General features: G+C 49.8%; 2 protein-coding genes across 2 annotated transcripts in view; one reads left to right on the top strand and one right to left on the bottom strand.

The window, feature by feature from the left end:
• The window catches only part of VKORC1L1 (vitamin K epoxide reductase complex subunit 1L1), a 63,879-nt gene extending 59,281 nt beyond the window's left edge, over positions 1-4,598 (top strand). Inside the window, exon 3 of the mRNA XM_086692071.1 lies at positions 669-4,598. Coding sequence (XP_086548197.1) covers positions 669-895 — 227 coding nt within the window. The 3' untranslated portion in view covers positions 896-4,598. The remainder of the gene's footprint in view (positions 1-668) is intronic.
• A 1,965-nt stretch (positions 4,599-6,563) lies between these two features.
• GUSB (glucuronidase beta) lies at positions 6,564-20,339 on the bottom strand. Its single transcript, XM_025923299.2, has 12 exons — positions 20,068-20,339; positions 18,491-18,676; positions 17,972-18,153; positions 17,649-17,791; positions 17,009-17,196; positions 16,535-16,687; positions 16,106-16,284; positions 15,881-16,027; positions 13,427-13,511; positions 11,655-11,831; positions 8,697-8,832; positions 6,564-6,935 (listed from the first exon to the last, which is right to left on the bottom strand). The coding sequence occupies exons 1-12, from the start codon at positions 20,275-20,277 to the stop codon at positions 6,766-6,768; spliced, it is 1,956 nt and encodes a 651-aa protein (XP_025779084.1). The 5' UTR covers positions 20,278-20,339; the 3' UTR covers positions 6,564-6,765.
• Between the last annotated feature and the right edge of the window lie 293 nt (positions 20,340-20,632).

The following is a 20,632-nucleotide window of genomic DNA, read 5'->3' as shown; positions in this document are numbered from 1 at the left end:
AGCCCTGGTTTAGTGCACATAACTGCCTTTTTTCTTGATCTGCTTTGACCCACATGTGGCCGACTGGCCAAACGTGGTTTCCGTTACCTTCCAGGGTGAGCCCTTTCTGAAGTGTTTACTACAATTTTTTTTCCCCTTCTTCAGCAGCATATTGGTATAATCATCTCCCATTTCGGATTTTTGATAAATTTGATCTAAACATGGAAAGCAAATTTTACTTCCCACACATGGGGAGCCTCCAGTGCAAAGGCCAGGGGAAGCGTGTCCTGCTTGGGAGAGAAGGTTGTGGTCCTCACATTCCTTTATCCATTCGGAGGGGGTGAGACTGTCAATTTTACAGACTGGCTTATTGCATAATGTGATTACAAGACTGCATATTTTCTTTGCATGACTTAACTAAAGCTAGTTTATGATAGAAGTGATACTTCACCTAGAATACTGACAAATCAAAAACACTGCAGCTATAAAACTGGTATTCTGTGTGCAAAAGTCACCCTGCATAATCTTAATAAAATAGATGAGTAACTTTTGTTCTCAAATTCCATAGCATTTTGCAGTAAAATCAGTATTGCAACGCTGCAGCAAATCATGGAGTGCTAGCTTTTAACTCAGAAACTTTCTCGCCATTGTCAAGGACTGACAGAGCCACACGTCTCTTTCTCTTGCAGGCATGACAGCAAGTGCAGTCGCAGCTTTAATCCTCATGACGTCCTCCATTGTGTCTGTGGTGGGGTCATTGTACCTGGCCTACATTCTGTACTTTGTGCTGAAGGAGTTTTGCATCATCTGTGTCATCACATATGTGCTGAACTTCATTCTTCTTATCATCAACTACAAACGACTAGTTTATTTGAATGAGGCCTGGAAACGGCAGCTGCAGCCTAAGCAAGACTGACAGCCTGACCAGCTCCGGACTGACGGCCTGAAGTTCCCTTTTCCATTAAGTTTATTTTGCAGCGTTTTTGTTTTTTTTGTTTGTTTTTTTTTTTTTAAATTCTTCACAACAGACACTTTCCCTGAGAATCTTAAACTGATTTTATAAAATCCTATAAATTAGAAGGGGCCCTAGCTATTTTGTGTCAATCTTCATTTTAAATATGGATACAAAAAAAAAAAAGGATATGCCGAGCCAATCAAAGACAAGCTTTAACTTTACTTTGAAAATGTTTCTGAAATAATAAAATGTAGCCCTAGCCCCCTGCCCTTGATTGTAAAGTGAGCAACCATTGCTAGTAATTCTCTAATGTGTATAAATTCAATTTCAGGTATAACAAATGTGATCATGACATGAAAATATTTTAGAATAGATACTGTATTAAATATTGCCATGTTTACAATATGTAATATGTTTTTAGCCGATGGATTTAAACATGTAGATTCAACTAGAATCCATTTATGTGATATTTGTAAATAAAGGTAGAAATATTGGATCCATCCCTGCAGAACTTACTGTACAGTTTAGTTGAAGTGTAGCGATGAAGAATTGTCAGCTCAACGTTGACCGAAGAAATAGTGAAAATAGTAAGTCCATACAGAGCATCTTGTGAAAAGTACTGACAGCTGTGGGTCCAGCACTGACAGCAAAAATAATAGGGTAGTTGGTTCCCTTTCATCTCCTTCCTCAGAAAGGAAGAAACTAAATTTGGACATTCAAGTCAAGCCTGTGTCTAGTCATAAAACTGGATTGATTATAACCTTACCAAATGAGTCATGTGACCAGACCTTCACATCCAAGGCCTTCAGGACACTAAAAATGGGGAAATGGGTAGATTTCTTTGGAGAAAAGCTGGAAATATTAACATGGCATTTTTAGGTAAAGTCTCTTACAGCAGTTGAATTTTCATGCAGATATTCTTCCTTAACATCGGTGCCAGTCGACCAAACAGTATTAGGACCTTGAAATAACCAGTATAAGCCCAGTTGCTCCAGAGTAGGATTGCTCTTGGGTAGCTCTGTAGTATTTCCTGTTTAATTCTGCACTAATTGGATGTCTAGTTTCTAATTGTTTTAGAGTCCATACTAGATTTGTAAATTTTAGGGCTGACATGCTGCTCAGTTTGCATAACCGGTAGTACGGGTAGAAATATCTGAAGGTAAAATACACTAATGGTGTCACTACTCCTTCTAGTACTACGCAATGCATAGGTTTTAAGAGTGATTTGAATAAACCCAAATGAAAGTGTGACAGTATGTTTCTATGGTTAACACCTTATATCAGAATGTTAAAAGTGCCTTCTGTCTTAAATCTCAAACCAAATATTTTGTGTGTTGAACTTGGGCAGAAGTGTCCTTCCTTCCTCTTACCATGAAGTAGAAAGCCTGCATCAGTCTATAAAAAGGTTCTGTACAATCATTTTGTTCCTTAGATTGAGAAGTAGTAGCAATGTTTTTGCTTCCAGTTAGATTAATCATTATGTTAAAAATAGACCGGTGACTTTTCTTTAATAAGCCTTCTTTTTGAAGGGAGGGGACAGGCTCTGCTCTGTAAACCGTACTGTGTAGAGTCAGCAACTGTTCAGCAGTTTCCAACTAACTGTCCTAATTGATGCAATGTATTTTTCTGGCCCAAGGCAGGTATAAAATCTGAATTGTAATGAACTTCCAACGGGTTTTAACAGGTTTTGTAAAAGTTGAATTCAGATTTCAAGGCTGTTTTCCCATGAATGTGAATATTTCAATGCCTGTTTTATTATGTGTGTATTGTTCTTGTTTCTAGTTAAAGAACTCTAGAAAGCATTGATCGGATGTCTGGTGTTTGTGGAGAAACAAGTCGTAATGTTGGAGGACTTGTACAATGAGGTCACCTTATCGCAGTGCTTCCCGGTCTGCCAGGCAGTTTACTGCTTCTTTCTTCTAGGCTAGAATGGAAAAGGTTAACAGTGAAGACTTCTGTGGTATATATAACACTGGTTGTGCTAAATAAGTTCCTCATGTCCCAATTTCAAATGGATTTTCATCATATTTGGTATCAATCAGCAGAGTATAGTTAAAGCTTGTCTTGATGTTGTGTTCTTGCAAATGTCAACTCTCATGTGATAAAATGTAAAAACGTTCAGCCAGACCCTTCAAGATTTTCCTTTGCTTTCCTAAGCCTTGGGGGAAACACCACTGTTTCAGTTGTACGAAAATTTTTTGCCACATTCCTATGAGCCCAGTAGAATTAATCTCTTTGTTTTCTCACTGAGTGATGAAGGTGTGCCGCCTGAAGTAACAGCAGGGTAATGCCAGTATGTCAGTAAGTAACAGGACCCCAGTGGGTGCTGGGATATTTTTGCCCTGGAAGAATTTAGGCTCCCCTCTACATCCTCTCTTCCACTCCAAGAAGGAGAAAACACCATGCTATAAAATTTGAGGATCGTTATGACTTTTTGAGACTGAATATTTAAAACACTGCGACATTACCAGCCACCGACATTGAAGAACAAACTGCGGTGGGGGGGGGGGGGGGGAGGGGGGAGGGAGAATTGGATTTCTGTTTTTTGCAGTTATTCCATGCTTCTTGGTTTTGGGAATAAGTTGTATGTAACAAATGAAGCCTCTTATTTACTGTGTAGTCATATCATTTGAAGAAATGAGAGAAGCTGTGGTTAAATGATAAATTCTAGGCAATCTAGGTGATTTGGAGGATTTCATTCAGTTTTGCATTTCAGCTAGGTGCTTTCCAGGAAGGTAAACTGGTGAAATAACTCAGGTTTAACTAGCTGTGTGCCAGGAATTACTTTTCCTTTGTGTATGTCACCTCTCTTTAAATCTATTACTTTTAAAGATGTTGAAAGCATTGACTGTTTCATACAGAGATCTGCCATTTGGTACAAGAGATCTTTGGACCCTACTAAGTAGGATATAGGACCAAGACTACAGTGAAATTAAACCTAATTAAACCTAAATTGTTGGCTTTTATTTGTTTGTATTTCATTTATATCTTTAAGATTATCAGCAAAAGTGCAAAGTAATCTTCAGCAATTGCTTTGTAACTGAGATTAGAACCACTGCTTAACGTGAGTGAATGCTGACAGACCTTGTCTTGAAAATCTGTATTGGACAAATGCCAACAAGAAATTCACTATCATTATTGGCAACCTATTGGGAAGGAATACCTAACCTGCAACCTTTGTCCTCATGGGTTTTCCCCCGAGATATAAGCATTGGTGGAACATTTCTATTCAGACATTTTAGGCAGCACTAATGATTCCTAATCTGTGAGAACTACCCTTCAATCAAACAAAAGGGGCAGGGGTGGGAATCCGGGCTACTTGGTTTTTTTGTTTGTTTGTTTTTTACAAATAATTAGCCCAGAAAAGGTGAAATGTTTTGTTATAAAACTGTATTAAGCATGGCCTAAGTATTAGGTGTATGATCTGTATAGTATGTTCCATCGAAAATATTTATTACTAGTGCTTTCAGCTCTGGAGTAAACATTCATTTAAAGTGGAGTTCACTGGGCAGACTTCCCCTTTAATATAGATAGAAATATTCTTTACCAGAGATTTAGGACACAGTTTTGCTAACTGGTAAAAACAAATGTAAATATGTAAGAATGTTTATTTGTTGCACATAACTTTTTTGGTATAAAATAAATGTAGACGTTACCTGTGGAAGCTGTACGGCCATCCTTCTTACACTGCAGTATTACATTTCAAACAAAAAGCTGCAATGAATCCAGTCTTCCTACAAACTATTCTTGAAGCTGATACTGTAACTTCATTTCTACAGGCGTCCTGAGTTGATTCTTTTTCCCTTAAATTAGATGTAATTTATAGAAGACACAGGCAGAAATCTTAAGAGATTCCAGTACTGGAATGCGTGTGGGCTCATGATATATATGGCTGTCAAGAATTCATGAGAAAGGAATTAGTGCTTAGAGTTCTATAAGCACATGCCCGTGCTGATCAGATCTTGCCCACGGCTTTACTTCAGCTCCCCCTGAATGCTCCACTCAGTCCCCTAAAAAGGTAACATCTGCAAGGAAGATGAATCCATTTAAAATAGAGTTCAGCCATATTTTATTGAATACAACAAACGCGTTCTCTAGAACCTCAGGATTTAGGAAATGGACCTTACCACTCCTAACTTGTAAAACATTTAAGTGTTTAATTTTTTTTAATGTTGTTAAGTAAAGAGTTCTGTGCTATTCCTTGACATTAAATGGAACGCAAAACTTGATTTCCTTCAAGGAACTTAAGTTCAGTGGTAACAAAACAAACATGTAACCCCCAGAGCCCCTAACTTCATATCTGAACCAACAACACCTGCATTTCTTAAAAGTGGTCTAAAGATGGCCACTAAAAGAAGGTTCAATGATCTTCACTGTCTTTCCTGGAGTTTGGAAAGAAAGGATACAAATGGGTATGTGTTGAGACATGTGAATCAACCACAAGTGAAGTGAATCAAGTTCTGTATTAACTGCTTTGGTTCACGGTCCTCCATTTGACTGGACACCAAAGGGAGCCTTTTTCCAAACCATTGAGCTTTATTTATTTTTTAACGTTTATTTATTTTTGAGAGAGACAGAGCATGACTGGGGGAGGGTCAGAGAGAGAGGGAGACCATGCTGACAGCACAGAGCCCAACGCGGGGCTCAAACCCACGAACTGTGAGATCATGACCTGAGCTGAAGTCGGACACTCAACTGGACATGAGCCACCCAGATGCCCCCTTTTTTAAATGTTTATTTATATTTCAGAGAGAGAGAGCAGGAGAGGGACAAAGAGAGGTGGGGAACAGAGGAACTGAAGCAGGCCCTGTGCTGACGGCAGAGAGCCCAATGCGGGGTTCAAACTCCCAAACCATGAGATCATGACCTGAGCCAAAGTCAGACACTTGACTGACTGGGCCACCCAGGCGCCCCCACAGCATTGAGCTTTAAACCAGGACCGATTCTGCCATCTTGGAATAATGTACCTTACTTGCCTTAACGGAGCCTCTGGAAGAGGAGGAGGAGTGATTCCATAAGGAATAAGACCATCCTCTAGGAGCAAGACAGGTGGCATCATCCAAAAGGACAAAGCCCTAGACTACTTGTCTGTAGGCCTGACCTCTTTAAGAGGGTCCCGTCACATTCAGTGGAGTCGGATATGAAGGGACTAATGGGCCTTTATGCTCCTCTGTCCATTTCTGTCAAGACTAGACTATGGCTGGGGTTGGAATAATGTCCTGGAAGAACTGGTAAGCTCTGAGCTCCCTTCTGATCCAGACATTCTTCATCTCTTACCTTTCTTATGCTTATTTGTCAGCTTAACTTGGTGGAAATTGGTACACAGACCTTGTCGATTATTCCAGTAACATCGCTTTCTGTAAATTCACTGGGACGTGAGCTCATCTGTGGAGCTGAAGAAGCAGTCGTCTTTTCCTCACGCGCCTGGTTCGCTGCACAGGCCCTGGGGCCTGAGGGCTGCCAGGCTAGTCCTACGGAAGTGCCGTCTGCACCCAGCAACTCCGGCCGTGGTGTGAGTGTGGAAGCAAGTTTCGCAAGAGTCCGTACACAGCTAAGTTTGTGAAAACAGCCTAACACATAAGAATTTCAGATGCTTTCCAGCAATATAGATCATCGCATTTATGGATGGTCACTTTTAAGACAACTCTTTATTCCCACACTACGAAAGCTTTTATTTGCACCTCTGACATTCCCTTCTGGTAAATTAGTACAAAATCCGGGCCAGAAACTTCCCAGTCGGCCATGCACAGTCCAGGACTGCTGTGGAAGTCGCCCCTTACTTGTGGAGGAGGGGCTGCTACCTGCTCTTGTCGGCAGAGGTAGTTCTTGCTTTAAAGAGTAAATGGGCTGTTTTCCAAACACTGTGACTTCACAGCTGACCAGGGATACCTGGTTTCATTGGCAAGTTTCCAGTATCTCTCTCGCAAAAGGAACGCTGCCCCTTTTGGTTGTCTCTGGCGCGTGAAGATCCCCTTTTTATTCCCCATTACTCTCTGCGGTGCTAAAAACAAGGCAAAAAGGTATTTCAGATGACTTCTGATGGGCCAAATGGGAACCAACCTAGAGACAAGCTGGGCACGAAACAGAAATGTCCTTTTCTATAAAACTTAGGATTGCTTGGTCTGAAGTGGCCACTTAATGTAAGGCTAAAGATTTAACCTGCTGCTCCCCCAAACAGCTCAGCTCCCTGGTATATTTTCGTTGTTGTTGTCTCTTAGAGGAAAATCTAAAATTATTTTTCTTTTATCTGCAAAATAAGGTTTGAAACATGAGCACCCAGGGGCGCCTGGGTGGCGCAGTCGGTTAAGCGTCCGACTTCAGCCAGGTCACGATCTCACGGTCCGTGAGTTCGAGCCCCGCGTCAGGCTCTGGGCTGATGGCTCGGAGCCTGGAGCCTGTTTCCGATTCTGTGTCTCCCTCTCTCTCTGCCCCTCCCCCGTTCATGCTCTGTCTGTCTCTGTCCCAAAAATAAATAAACGTTGAAAAAAAAAAAAAAAAAAAAAAAAGAAACATGAGCACCCAGCTGCCCGGTAATGAGAGTGGGGACTGAGACAGAGTCAACCCTGAGAAAGGCCTGGCCTTTTCTAAAGAGACGGCTCTCCTAGTGGGAGCTGGGGTCCTGACCAGGCAAGGGTGCCTCGGTGGGATCTACCAGATTTCAAAGCTCTCTCAGGCAGACTTCCAGCTGGGTTCCAACTGCCAGCGGCTGGTCGGCTGCTCTGCAGCAGCTGAAGCTGGGAAGGAGGCGAAGCGGGCCACAGGCTCCCAGCACACCTTCTCTCCGCCTCAGGTGAAACCACAGCTTCCGTTGAACGGGAAAGTCTTTCCACGAGAAGCAAATGCCAGGCACTGGGCCAAGCACTTTATCACATGAATTCCTACATCGACCCGCAGGGGGCTCATCCCCACTTACAGGCTTGTGACAGGGTCAGATCGTCTGTCCACAGTCACACAGCTAATTTCTTACTACACAGAGCCAGCGCATCCATTCACGAAACCAGACTTCAGGAGCCGTCAATCTCACTTGCCAGAGAGAGGCTTGAGTTCTTGTTCCTTTTACTCTACCTTCCTCTTTCCATTCTAATTTTTCATTAAACTTTCGCCTTCCAAAGACTCGTCTTTCCCTGTGAATAATAGGTTGTAAATCCCACTACCACCAAATCCTTCCTTACCTCCCCAAATCGCTATGCTAAGTTTATGGGATATCAAGAAACCAGTAACACCTACAGGTATAGAAAGAAATGGGATCCACGATGAATGGCACTGAAGTGGCCCTCACGTCTCCCTGCTTGAGAAAGAATGCAGACGGTATTCTCTCCGAAGACTTTCAGACCCTCCCACATTCCAAACACTTTGACACTTGCATTTGGTAAACCTGCCTCCTACAAGTGAACGATGTAAAACACACCAAAACATACTAAGTTTCCCGGGCTTTGTACCGTACTCTGGAATAATAAGTGTAGCCCACACGTGAATCCAACGCTAGGTCCACTTTTTCCACACACTGTTGTGAAACAGACAGAGGCAAGTTGGTCATTTTTGCCTCAAGATAATACATCCTCCGTTTGCTTTTTTACCATGAAATGATCTGGGAAGCAGGCAAGTGATTGCTGCTTGCCAAACTAGGAAATCCTCACGTAGCCTACACTGATTAGAGCTTTCCCCCTCGTTTCCACTGCTCTTACAAACAAATGTCCTGAACTAAAAGGCCAACCTGAAAAAATGAGGAACAGTACACTCCGCAAACCCAACTGCCACTTACACTGGTTAGTCATAAAATCGGCAAAGTTCCAGATGAGCTCTCCGACCACGTATTCTTTGCGTTTTTGATCCAGAACCAAATGATACTGCTCCAGCAGACCTTTCTGGTATTCCTCGCTGAACATCAGAGGTGGGTCCTGGAATTCAAGGCAAAGAGTGAAGTTAAGAGGCAGAACTGGCAGAATTGTAAATGGTAGATAAAAATAAAGATCCATGTGACGTGACCAAAATACCCGTCTCCACGGTGGGCTGCAGTGACTGCAGGACTCGGGCGCGGGTGGAGATACAGCCAGGCTGTGGCATAGCCCAGAGTAAAGAAAAGGGATTGTTTAAGGAACCTTAATTAGGAACTGCTTTATTTCTAAGCAGAGTTTGATATTTTATATTCCATCTCTATTCACCGGTGCAGCCTGAAAGCTGAGCTACACTGGAAGTAAAAATGAGTCTTCAGATAATAAATTTAAAACTCACATTTTAAGTAGCTGCCAGCTGACGATTTGAGAAATAGTGTGACTCACTTGAACTCAACTCGAATTCCTCTGTATCTGGTCTGGGTGAGCAGCTGCTACTTAGTACATCCGTCCATTCGACAAATAATCACTTAGTATGGATGGAGGCTCTGGTGATGAAGTGACAAGCAAGAAAGGCGAGTGTCCCTGCCCCTGCAGGCTTTATACTCCGACAAGAAAGACTCAAGGTGTTAGCGTAATGAGGGTAAACGGGGGTGACTGGCAGAGTGCAAAGCCAGAGCCAGAGCCAGAGCCAGGGGGTGGTTAGCGGTGGGGCTGAGAAGGGCCACGCAAAGCTCCCTTGAGGAGACGTCAAGGACCTGACAGGTGAGAAGCATCCTGACGAACGAAGGCAGAGGCCACGTCTGTGGACTCGTTCAGTACCTGGTGAAGAGCGCCTGTGTGCTGTGTACTAAGATATAATGACCTTTTAGAGGTTCTTGGGATGGTCTCAGTTTTCATCCCATAGCAATCTGAGGGGCACTCAAATCTTAAATGTTCAAGGATAGAGCTTTTCAGTGACTTTATAAGAGAACAAAGCCCTGTAGGCCTTGGCTTTCTTTTCCAAAGAGAAGGATAGAAATGCTATTGAGGACACACTGGTAATGTAACGGTACAACTGAGCCAGGTTTTGTTCCAGTTCCAAAGTTGTATATGTAGATGTTCTTACTTTGTTTTAATGGAAACAACCCATTAGACAACCGCATTGTCTAATTCTTAAAACCGAATTAAACTAAGTCAACTCAGTCATAACTAGTCATATTTCAAGTCCTCAAGAGTCACATGTGGCTGGTGGCTACCCTCTTGGACAATGCAGAAACATTCCATCACTGCAAAGGGTCCTATCAGCAATAGATCTAGACTGAGTTTCTTAAACATTCAGAGTTGGTTACCTTTTCAAAAACAGAGAACTGATGTACATATACACTGTCTTCATAAGCTATTTTCCCTTACTTTACCAGTTTGTAAAGTGGCATTCTGTGTAAGCAAGATGAATTTAAGGGTATGAACAGAATAATATAGCACATAGAGGTAGCTGTTCAACATACCAAGGATAAGCATATTAAGAAAGGTGTGTCGGGCACCTGGGTGGCTCAGTTAAGCGTCCAACTTCAGCTCAGGTCATGATCTCATGGTTTATGGGTTCGAGCCCTGTGTTGGGCTCTGTGCTAACAGCTCAGAGCCTGGAGCCTGCTTCAGAGTCTATGTCTTCCTCTCTCTCTCTCTCTCTCTCTCTCTGTCCCTCCCCGACTCACACTCTGTCTCTGTCTCTCTCTCAAAAATAAACATTACAAAAAAATTTTTTAAAAAATGTGTCAACAAGGAATGTGGTACTTGTGACAGTTGAGTGTAAGGAAGCTGGGTAGGGATGAGGGGCTGGCTGTGCTTCAAGAACCCACATGAAAAAAATCCCCAAGATAAAGCATCATATCTTTGGGAAGGAAATGAATAAAAAAGAGAGAGAGAGAGAGAGAGAGAGAGAGAAAAGCTAGTGATTAAATCTTCCTCGGGGACGCCTGGGTGGCTCAGTTGGCCGAGCGTCTGACTTCAGCTCAGGTCATGATCTCATAGTTCGTGAGTTCAAGTCCCGCATCAGGCTCTCTGCTGTCAGTGCAGAGCCTGCTTCAGATCCTTTCCCTTTCTCTCTCTCTCTCTCTCTCTCTCTCTCTCAAAAATAAAAAATAAACAGAAAAAAAAAAATAACCTTGCTCCAAGATTTCATTCATTTCCTTAACAATTATTATTTAGCACCCACTGAGGGCCGGACACTGCTGAGGGCTTGGGAAGCACTGATACATAGGATTCAGTCCCTCTCTTGGAGCCCACAGTCTGGTCAGGGAGGGGGCCAAAGAGATAATGATGGCACCCAGTGAGAAACGCTGACACCAAGACCAGGCAGAAGGAGCAGTTTCCTCTGCCTAGGGCAGGCGGGGTAAACCTCACCAAAGAGGGGATGTCTAAGCTGAGATGAGAACAGTAAGAATCCCGTAGTCAGTGAATGTGGTGCTAACGTGGGCATTCCAGGCAGACGGAACAGCCCACACCAGAGCAGGAAGCCAACAAGCACAGTGAAAACAGCCCAGGAGTGAAAGCAGAGGAGGACGACCTGGGAGAGGGCAGAGAGCAAAGGACGTTGACTGCCCCGGCCAGAGACTGGGGCTTTAGCGTGGGGGTCAGGGGAAGCCAATGACGAGGCTCCCAAGATTCGGATTTGCTCAGGAGACCATTCGGGCAGCTAGGGGAGGCTCTTTGGAAACAAGGCCAGTAAGGAGGACCAAGCAAGCGAGGCGGAGGCCCGAGTCCGGCAGCCGCGAGTGTGGAGGACAGGCTGGTGTGAGCCAGCACTGCATGGAGATCATCAGGACAAGTGACGGGTAGGAGAGGAGCACATTTCCAGCTTGGGGAAATGTCCGAGAGTGAAAAAATAAATGATGTTCTACACCACTTACCTGATGAAACCCTGCAATGGTGTCTGCTCCGTACTCGCTCTGGATTATTGGTTTCTGATAGGTCCTATACCAGTTCTCAAACTGGGTTGCCAGCTGCAGCTGAATCACCTCCATGTGACCATAGTCATGATACCAAGAGTAGTAACTATTCACACAGATGACGTCCACATACGGCGCCTAGGATGAGAGCATTAAACTTGTTCACGAACCAAAAGACGGTAAGAGCATTAGGGCTCACAAACTCAGGGGGCTCTTCCGGCACAGGAGGCAACAGGGGGCTGCAGAAAATGATCTAGGTGCTCCCACGTGTAGCAGACATAGAAGTGACCTGAATAAGGCAAGTCTATAATCCTGGGCTGACGCTCTTGACCTGGCTGTAGCTGGGCTCTGGAGAGACTGAGCAGTAGAGCAGACGCCCCATGAGCCGGCTGCGGTGCCAGCCCGGGGCGGTGGCGCTCCTGTCACTGGGCTTCCCTTACCTGGGAAATGTTCCCAACTGAAGGACAGAGGCGGTTTTTTTCCCCACAAAGGTCTTGGTGAACCATGTCGTTTGTGAGCTGGTGCTGGGGCCACAGAGTGGCCGAAAACTTCCCTCCTAGGAGGGCAGTGGCAATGATGCGTTGGACCCTTCATGTCTACACAGTGCGGTGCTCAGGACTGAGTGGCAAGGGCTAGGCCAGCCAACTGTCCGGCCTCTCCCATCACCAGAACACAAGCCAGTCTCGAAAGCCTGTACTGGGGCTGATGTGGTCCGACCTTCCCAAGCGACCGAGCCCCTTTCCAAACTGTGGCTGAAAGCAGCGGGCAGAAAGAGGGAGCTGGGGAAGTGCCCGCAGGTGGACACTTGCACATGGATCACACATCCCACCAGGTGAGCCTGGCAACCCTCTGTGGCCCAGGCACTGGCTGCCCCATCCACACAGAAGACGAGAACGAGGATATGCCACTTGGGCTCTGAGGACATCCGTGCCTGCCTGTGCCATGCTGGTGTTTGGGCACAGTCTTTATGCTTCTTTGAAGGGGCTGTTCTCAAAAGATGGCAAGGGAAACACCAGGGCTACGAGCCTTTGGACGCTCATGTTAAAAGGAGTGTTCCCAGTTCATTTTGTACATTGCGTTCTCTCCTCCATTCTTTCTGCAGATGTTTTCTCTTTCTGTAGTGCTTTCCTTTTAAGGACTGGCCTTCAGTTCTCTGGTGAAGACACATTCTCTTGCTGCCATGTTCTATCTACAGCCTCAGTGTAACCCTGCACATAGTTTCCGAGGGGCTGCTGCACCAGGGGGTGGGGAGGGATGTGTGTGGTCCAGCCAGCCAAGTGAGCCTGTCTGACCCTTCGAGTCCAGTCAGGGGTTCCCTTTTTAAAAACTCAGATTGCCAGCCTGGACTTCTTAGATCAGCATCTAGGTGTCTGTACTTTCAAAGAGCTTCTCTGAGTGGTTCTGACAACCAGCTGGGTTTGAGAAACACTGGACAGTGACAACTTTAAGCTCCCTTAAACCTGTGCCACTTTAAAAGCATACTAAACCGCGGAGCATCAAACCCTGACTCTGACCTGAGAACGCACGAAACCTCCCTGTGCCCAGCCTCCTTGGACTGAGAAGCCATACTGCTGGGCAAACAAGCAGCTAGTTATCTTTAACCTGAAGACCATCCAGGGACGCGTCTGGACCGGCTGCTCAGGGCTCCTCCCAGCAGCCTGTGTTAGCAAGGATCAGAGCAAGGCGAGAGGACAGGCAGGGAAGAGAAGTGGCACAGAGACCCCCAGGCTCACCCCCAGGTCTGCTTCATAGTTGGAGTTGGTCACAAAGGTCACGGGCCGGGAGGGATCCAAGGCTTTGGTGTGAGCAATCAGCGTCCTGTCCACAGAGGGCAGAAGACACAGGCTCATCAGTCTGGGAAGGGCCCTCATACAGCCGTCTCTCTCTCTCTCTCTCTCTCTCTCTCCACCCTGTCTCGCAGCCAAAAACTAAAGACAAAACCCTTCCTCCCTCCCGACCTTGAAGACTCCTTTCGGTAGGCAAACACGGTCTTCTAGCCTTAGATCACGTTCCTTGGCCTCTTTCCTTCTCGCTCCCCAAATCCCACCCCCACAGAGGGAAGGCCACCCTCACAGCTGGGGTCCTTGGGCTGGGCTGGGCTGGGTGCTGCCGGAATCTCGGAAAAACCTCTTGAAAACAGGGAACGGGTGGGGCGTGGACCAACGTGGACGTTAATTTAACGAGTAGAGGATGTGTGTGAGGAGGCGGGCTGTGTGTGCACCGGGCACTCACTGGAGACTGGAACAGGAGCAGTGGGACCAGACATTTGCACGGGGAAACGCTATGCTGCCATTACAAGTGGGAGGTACAGGGCTCTGGGAGACAATAGCAGGGCACTTAACTGACACTGGAGAGTCATCCCCATACTCAGAAGAAACAGCATTTCATGTCATTCACCAAGGAGGAGCTGCGGAAAGAGGCTCCCAACAGAGGGCCCAGCCTGCGCTTGGGGCTCAGCCTGGGGACCCGTCACAGGCCACCTCAGCACAGGTCACTCCGTTCACTGGTCAAGCTTGCTCCTCTGCAACCCGTCCCCACAGCTGGCTTCCTTCTCCACGACACTCTTCCCACCCTGCTCTCCTCACACGAGGGCTGCGGTTCCTCAAGCCAGAGCAGCACCCTTCACCTCGAGTCCCAGAGCCACACTCTGAAACAACCTGCGTGCCTCCGGGAAGCTTTGAAGCCTCGCTGAGCTCCTGATGCCCAGGCAGCTCCAGCCATTCCCTGGCCACCTCCCTACTGCACCAACGATCATGCATCACCTTCTCTCCACCTCCCAGAAAAGCTTGCAGGCACCCGTTCTCGGACACCTGCGCTTTCTGCTCCACGACAAACTTCTGTCTCCCCAGCCCTGGCTCACACAGGCCTGTGCCCCAAGGCACCAGGCTGCACGTTCAGAGCTTTGCCCAGTGGGCCTGCTGCTCAGAGCCCCGCATCTTGTACCCACGGCTCAGCTCACAGCACTCCACGACACTGAATGGCCTCTGCTGCCTCTATAGCCAAGCGAAGTGATCCCCCTCTGTGGGCCAAGTTACAACTGCATGATTGTAAGAAAGACAAGGAACCAAGGACCACCCCCACCCTGAGGTAGTAGACCCTCCCACCGCTGGAAACCACCCGTAGGTGTGGTTTCTGTCCACTGTAATGCCAGGGTGGCGGAAGCCTACTGGCATTTAGTGAATGGGACCGTGAACAAAAGATGGGCTGATCCTGTCTAATAATGTAACTTAAAACAGTCAGAACGTGCATGTCATTGAAAAACCTGTTTATAATCATGTGCCTACATAATCCAGTTTCATAAAGCCACTTTACAGAGATGAACCCAAAGCATCACCAAGTGGTTTTTGCAGGTGTAACATGCACTAAATTTCCCAGGAATGGAGATAACATAAAAATTGAGAGAAGACTACACTTGGTTTGGCTTGGAACTTTACCTAGAGTGAGCCACCACTTCATAAATGCACAGCAGTGAAGGAAACACCGCCGGTGGCATCAGTCACCAAAACGATGCCCCCACTGTCAGCATCTGTAGCTGCGTTCTCAGGCGGTTCCACATCTAAGTGCAAGCGTCTGACCCCTTCACTGGCTCTTCTGGGGAGTTGGCTCATGCACTCACGTGTAATTATATAAATGACCCTCCTCTATATCATAGTTGGGCCAGGCCACTGTTCTTTTCATAACCTGAAGTTATGTCTCTAAGTCACTCTGTGCAGAAGTTAACTCCAGGGGTGCCCAGGGTGGCTCAGTCAGTTAAGCATGTGACTCTTGGTGTCAGCTCAGGTCATGATCTCACAGCTTGTGAGTTCAAACCCCCTGTCAGGCTCCGTGGTGACAGTGCAGAGCTTGCTTGGGATTCTCTCTCTCTCCCTCTCTCTGTCCCTCCCCCACTTGCACGCGCTCTCTTAAAATAAATAAACCTTAAAAAAAAAGTTAACCCTAGATCTCATTTCAGATGCGAAAAAGGGACACTGGGGCTCAGTGGGTTGAAATCACAAGTGGTGGGTGTGTACTTGGTGCCCTGCAGTGACCACGTACGGAGGCACCCCCACCTGGGCTGGGAGTGGACGCTGCCTCTCATAGCACATGCCTGCCCCAGAGCCAACCTCAGCGCTGCCACCCAAGGCTGACCCAGACCAAAGGGCTGAGGTCTCACCCCTGACCCCACCCAGGGCAGAGGGAGCACTCACTTGAAGTAGTAACCGGCAGGTTTCAGGAAGGAAGTGGGCTCATTGGCCACAGACCACATCACAACAGCCGGGTGATTCTTGTCCCTGCGCACCAGCTCCTCCATCACCTCCAGGTGGTGCTGCAGAGACACGTTGCTGTAGCTCTCGCTGTGGCAGAGGGAGGAAAAGGAGCCGTCAGCGCCTGCGCCCCCGGCAGGCCGAGCAGGGAGGGCGGCGGGCACTCACACCAGCACGATGCCCACACCGGGACTCTCGTCGATGACCACGATCCCATAGCGGTCACAGAGCTGCATCACCTCCTCCGCGTAGGGGTAGTGACTGGTGCGGAAGGCGTTGGCCCCGAGCCAGCGAAGCAAATTGAAGTCTTTCACCAGCAGTGGCCAGTCAAAGCCCTTCCCTCGGATCTAGGGGAGAGCACAGTCGAGTGATCCTCCCTCCCCTGTCCCAGATGCACTTCCATCTGGAGCCAGGCCCCGGAAGGGTCGCCCCATTAGCCCTCAATCTGGAACAAGGACAGGCCCCATCAGGCCCCATCCGGCAACTGTTTCAAGCAGTTTGCTTCACTGCTCTGAGTCACCCTCAATTGCTTCAGGGGTCACGCGGAAGGCAGTGGTGAGCAACAACTGTCACAGGAACCCAGAAGCCACGACTCACATCTGCATCCTCGTGCTTGTTGACCCCGTGGAAATAGAAAGGTTTCCCATTGATGAGGAACTGGTGCTCTGTGACAGCCACCGTGCGAATCCCCACGGGGAGAGTGTAGAAGTCAGACACAGACCCAGCTGCCGTCTGCGCGGTCAACCTCACCTGTGAAAGCCGAGCACCGGTGTGAGGCATCCGTGCTGGCCTGAGCCCCGCACAGCCCACCCTCCAGTGGGAAGGCCCCTCGTGAACCACAACGGCCAACGTCTGGGGCCGCACGCAGAGAGATGCAGAAATTCCCAGCTTCTGCCATTAACAAGGAGGAACGTTCACCCTGCCCCTGGTGCCTGCTCTTCAAAACTGGGCCTCCCTACCAAGCGGTGAGAAAATCAGACCGGAAGCTCAGAGGACCACGTGTACCTGACTACCTGTCCTGCACCCCCTTGGAAGCCAAGGCTGCTGGGTGGGGGCAAAAGACCTCGTTACCTCCAATGAGTACAGGTAGGCAGGGTGCTCATGCATCAGGTATGGCCACCAGAGGTGGGCATTGGGCACCTGCAGCTGGCCCCGACCCCCTGTCCCCTGGGCCACGACTTTGCCTTCCTCATCCAGAAGACGCACTTCCAGTTGAAAGTGTTCACCGCCTTCAACAAAAATCTGGTAATCCACCAGCCCTGCAAGAGACAAGGAAGATCAGACCAAAAAGGGAGGGACACGATCTGGGTCACACAGAGAGCCTCCTGCAGCCACCACTCTGAGGAGTCCTCAGCCAACAACCGTTTATTTCTGGAGCCCAACCTGCAGTGAGGGGAGATGAGGCGAGGGCAGCACAGTGGGAAGGGACACAGATTCTCATGAATCCTAAGCGATTCACCCTGAGCTATGGTTTTACACAGGCCCCACTTCTCCTTGGGCTTCGTTCCCTCACAAAAGGAGGTCAGACCAGATGAATGATTTCTGCTGCCCGTGCCAGTTCAGACAGGCTGGATTTCAGCTCTTTTTGGGCGGATGGGAACCCCGAGGGGGAAGAGATGCCGGCAGAGGCTTTCTCCTGGAGCATCTTTCCAAACAGGGAGCAGAGCCACTTGGGGCCTGGCTGAGGGAAGTTCCTGCAGGGAGCCCTTACCAGTGTCTTGGTCCACGCTGGTGCTGACGGTGATGTCATCGATGTAGGTGGTAGGTGTGGTGTAGAGGAGCACGGGCCGATGCAGCCCCGCGTAGTTGAAGAAGTCAAAGTTTATGTTCTGGACAAAGTAACCCTTGGGGTACCTAGGATGGGAGAACAATGGCCAACTTGGACCTTGCTCTGATACTCTGACCTCAGCTCACATGTCTCCCTGGCCTCCCAGAGCCAGGGCCTCACCTCTGCTAGGGCCACCCTGCCCCTAGTGGGAAGACCAGTCGGCAGGGTGGGGAGTGGGGTGGAGGGGGGAGCAGGGTGCCGCTCACTTGGAGGTATCCGTCTGGTAGAGGATGGTCCCTGGCGGCAGAGTGTGGGGGGTGAGCGTGTTGTTGATGGCAATGGTAATGCGGCAAGAGGCCAGGGGCCCACTCTGTACCAGCTTGCTGATGTCAGCCTCGAAGGGGAGATGGCCCCCTTCATGCTCTGCCACGTGGACCCCATTCACCCACTGCAGACAGAGAGATACGGGGAGGGAACAGCAAGTCAGGGTGGCCATCGCAGGCACTCCCTCACACAGAAGTGTCGTATGTGGGGGCTCAGGGCCCCGCCAGCCACCCCCTGCCTCAGGAATGGAGGAATGAAGCTCCAGCTGAACAGATCAGGCAACCTTCCCCCGACCCAGGGCACCAACCCCAGTGTGGAATATGGGTGTACCCCCCCCCCCCAGTCCACCCCAGGAGGCAGGCTGTCAGGTGACCCCTGGGAACCACACACCCCAAGGCAGCCCCAGGCTGCTCGGCAACTGCACCTGACCACTCGCCCTGCCCGATGCTTGTTGTACTCACCACAATGGCATAGTAGTGGGCACTGCCAATCCTCAGCACCACTCTGGTGCCCAGGTCCTGAGTCCACCGCTGGGGCAGGGTCGCCTCCCGCTCGTACCACACCCAGCCGACAAAGCTGCGCAGCTGCCTATCCTGGCCCACGTCATTGAAGCTGGAGGGAACCGGCATGTCCAGGGTGGGGCCCGACTGAGGAAAGAAGGGCTGGGATCAGGTCCGGACCACCTAGGAATCGAGGACCAGGACCCAGGCAACCCCCTTCCCCAGGGGCCACGTCCCCCAGCCACCTGGCCTGCAGGAAGAAGGCTGGGTAAGATGACTTCCCCTGGGCCCCGGGATTCCAGGCCACCCCACCATTCTTATTCTTTGCCAGCAACTGACTGATGCCGTTTATGGAGCTCATTTAATTCACACAACTCCACGAAGCAGACAGCGGTCACTCAGTCACTCGATCAACGGTGTGCAGTGAATACCTACAATGCTGTTCTGGGTGCTAGGAATAAAACCGTGAGCAAGGCTTCCGCTGTCAGGTGATCGGCTCTATGAAGAGAGTGTGGAGGGTGGCAGGGATGGTCAGGGAAGGCCTTTGGGGGCCCATGGGATACTGCCTTCTGACAACCTGGCAGAACTGGGTGACCCTAAGCCTGACAGGGCATCCCCTGAACATCTCCAGTAGAAGGCTAGGCACCAGCAGGACAGCTCAGTGAGCCTGTAAGCAGCCTGGGGAAGACCTTCCTGACGTCCTGTCTGTGGGATTTCCTCTGTCCCTCACAGCTGTATCCCAGGGTCTGGCACAGCCCTGCATGTAAGAGACTCAAAAAACGTTGAATGGATGTATAACTTGGTAAGAGATCCTCCTGCTAGCATGGTTTGTGTCTGGGGCTGGGGGGCAGCCAGCTCCTTCTCAGGGCAGTCTGTGGACAAGGGCGAGCCCAGCCCACAACCCAGGCAGGGGCAAGAGGATCTGTTCAGACCAGACCCTAAGAGGAAGACAACCGACTGCCCCGGGGAGGAAGCTGGTGGGGGCAGGGGCTGCTCTGCTGAGGAAACTGTGAGTGGGGCACAAGCCCGGCACCCAGTTCTTCCTCCCCTGAGGAACGGATGGCAAAGACTGACAAAAGAGGATCTAGGAGAGAAGAGAGGACCAGTGGGCACACAGGCCCAGCACCACTTCCCGCCGACACCACCCAAGTCAGAGGGGAGAGCCGGGGAGGAGTCCTTGGCCGGGTGGGTGCCAAGCCCCGTCCTCTCTCTGAACCTCAGAATCCCAGGTCCTTCGCGCCAGGGCAGGGCTGGTGCCAAGACGCCTACACCTCCTGTCCTCCCGCCCCCGAGCTTGGTGCCAGCGCCGCGAGCCTGTCCGGCTCAGCCAGTATTACCGAACCGGGCTGGAGCAGAGGCCTGCCCCGCCGCCCCCCGGACGTCCGGGCCGGCCCTCCACCCGTTTCCTCCCTCGCAGTCTCTCTCCCCGTCGTCTGATCCCACGCCTCCAAAGCCGTCCAGCTTTAACCTCCTCCTGGCCGACAGCTCCGAGACCTCAGAGGAAGGCTCCCTGCCCACCTCCCCCGCTGGGCCCGCACCTCGCGCAGCGGCGTCCGGTACCACTGCTGCTCGAAGCCCTGGCGCCGGTTCTCGGAGAAGTCGGCGCGGAAGCTCCAGAGGCCGTTCAGCTCCTTGCGCTCCCGCGACGGGCTCTCCCGGGGGTAGAGCATCCCGCCCCGCAGCGCCAGCCCGCAGGCCCAAAGCAGCGGGCCGAGCGCCGCCCAGACCGCCGCCGGCCCCCGGAGCATGCTTCGCGCGTGGCAGCTCACAGCCAGCCGCTTACCGACCGGCTCGGAGCGGCGCTGGAGGCGGACGGGGCGGTGCGCGAAGTCACGTGCCCCACCTGAGGCCTCCCGCGCCATTTTGGTTGAGGGCGAGTGCCCGGTCCGGAGGAGTTCTGGGGCCGCAGGGACGCCACTGTCTGCTGGCCACAGGGCCGCGGCGGGGATGGGGGTGGGCCCTCAGGGGAGAGGGACCCCGAGCCTCCAGCCCCCGTCCTGAAAGGCAGAGGTCCCTGGCTCTGCGCCCGCCCCGCCGCCTTGTCCTCCCCGGTCCGACTGCTCCCCCGCCCGGGGCGGTCGGTCCGGGGCTGCGGCCAGAGCG

The sequence above is a fragment of the Puma concolor genome, chromosome E3 (genome assembly GCF_028749965.1).
Source record: "Puma concolor isolate L17-30 chromosome E3, mPumCon1.1.hap2, whole genome shotgun sequence".
Taxonomy (NCBI): Eukaryota; Metazoa; Chordata; class Mammalia; order Carnivora; family Felidae; genus Puma; species Puma concolor.
The sequence above is the reverse complement of the archived record's forward strand: the minus strand, read 5'-3'. Positions and strand labels throughout refer to the sequence as shown.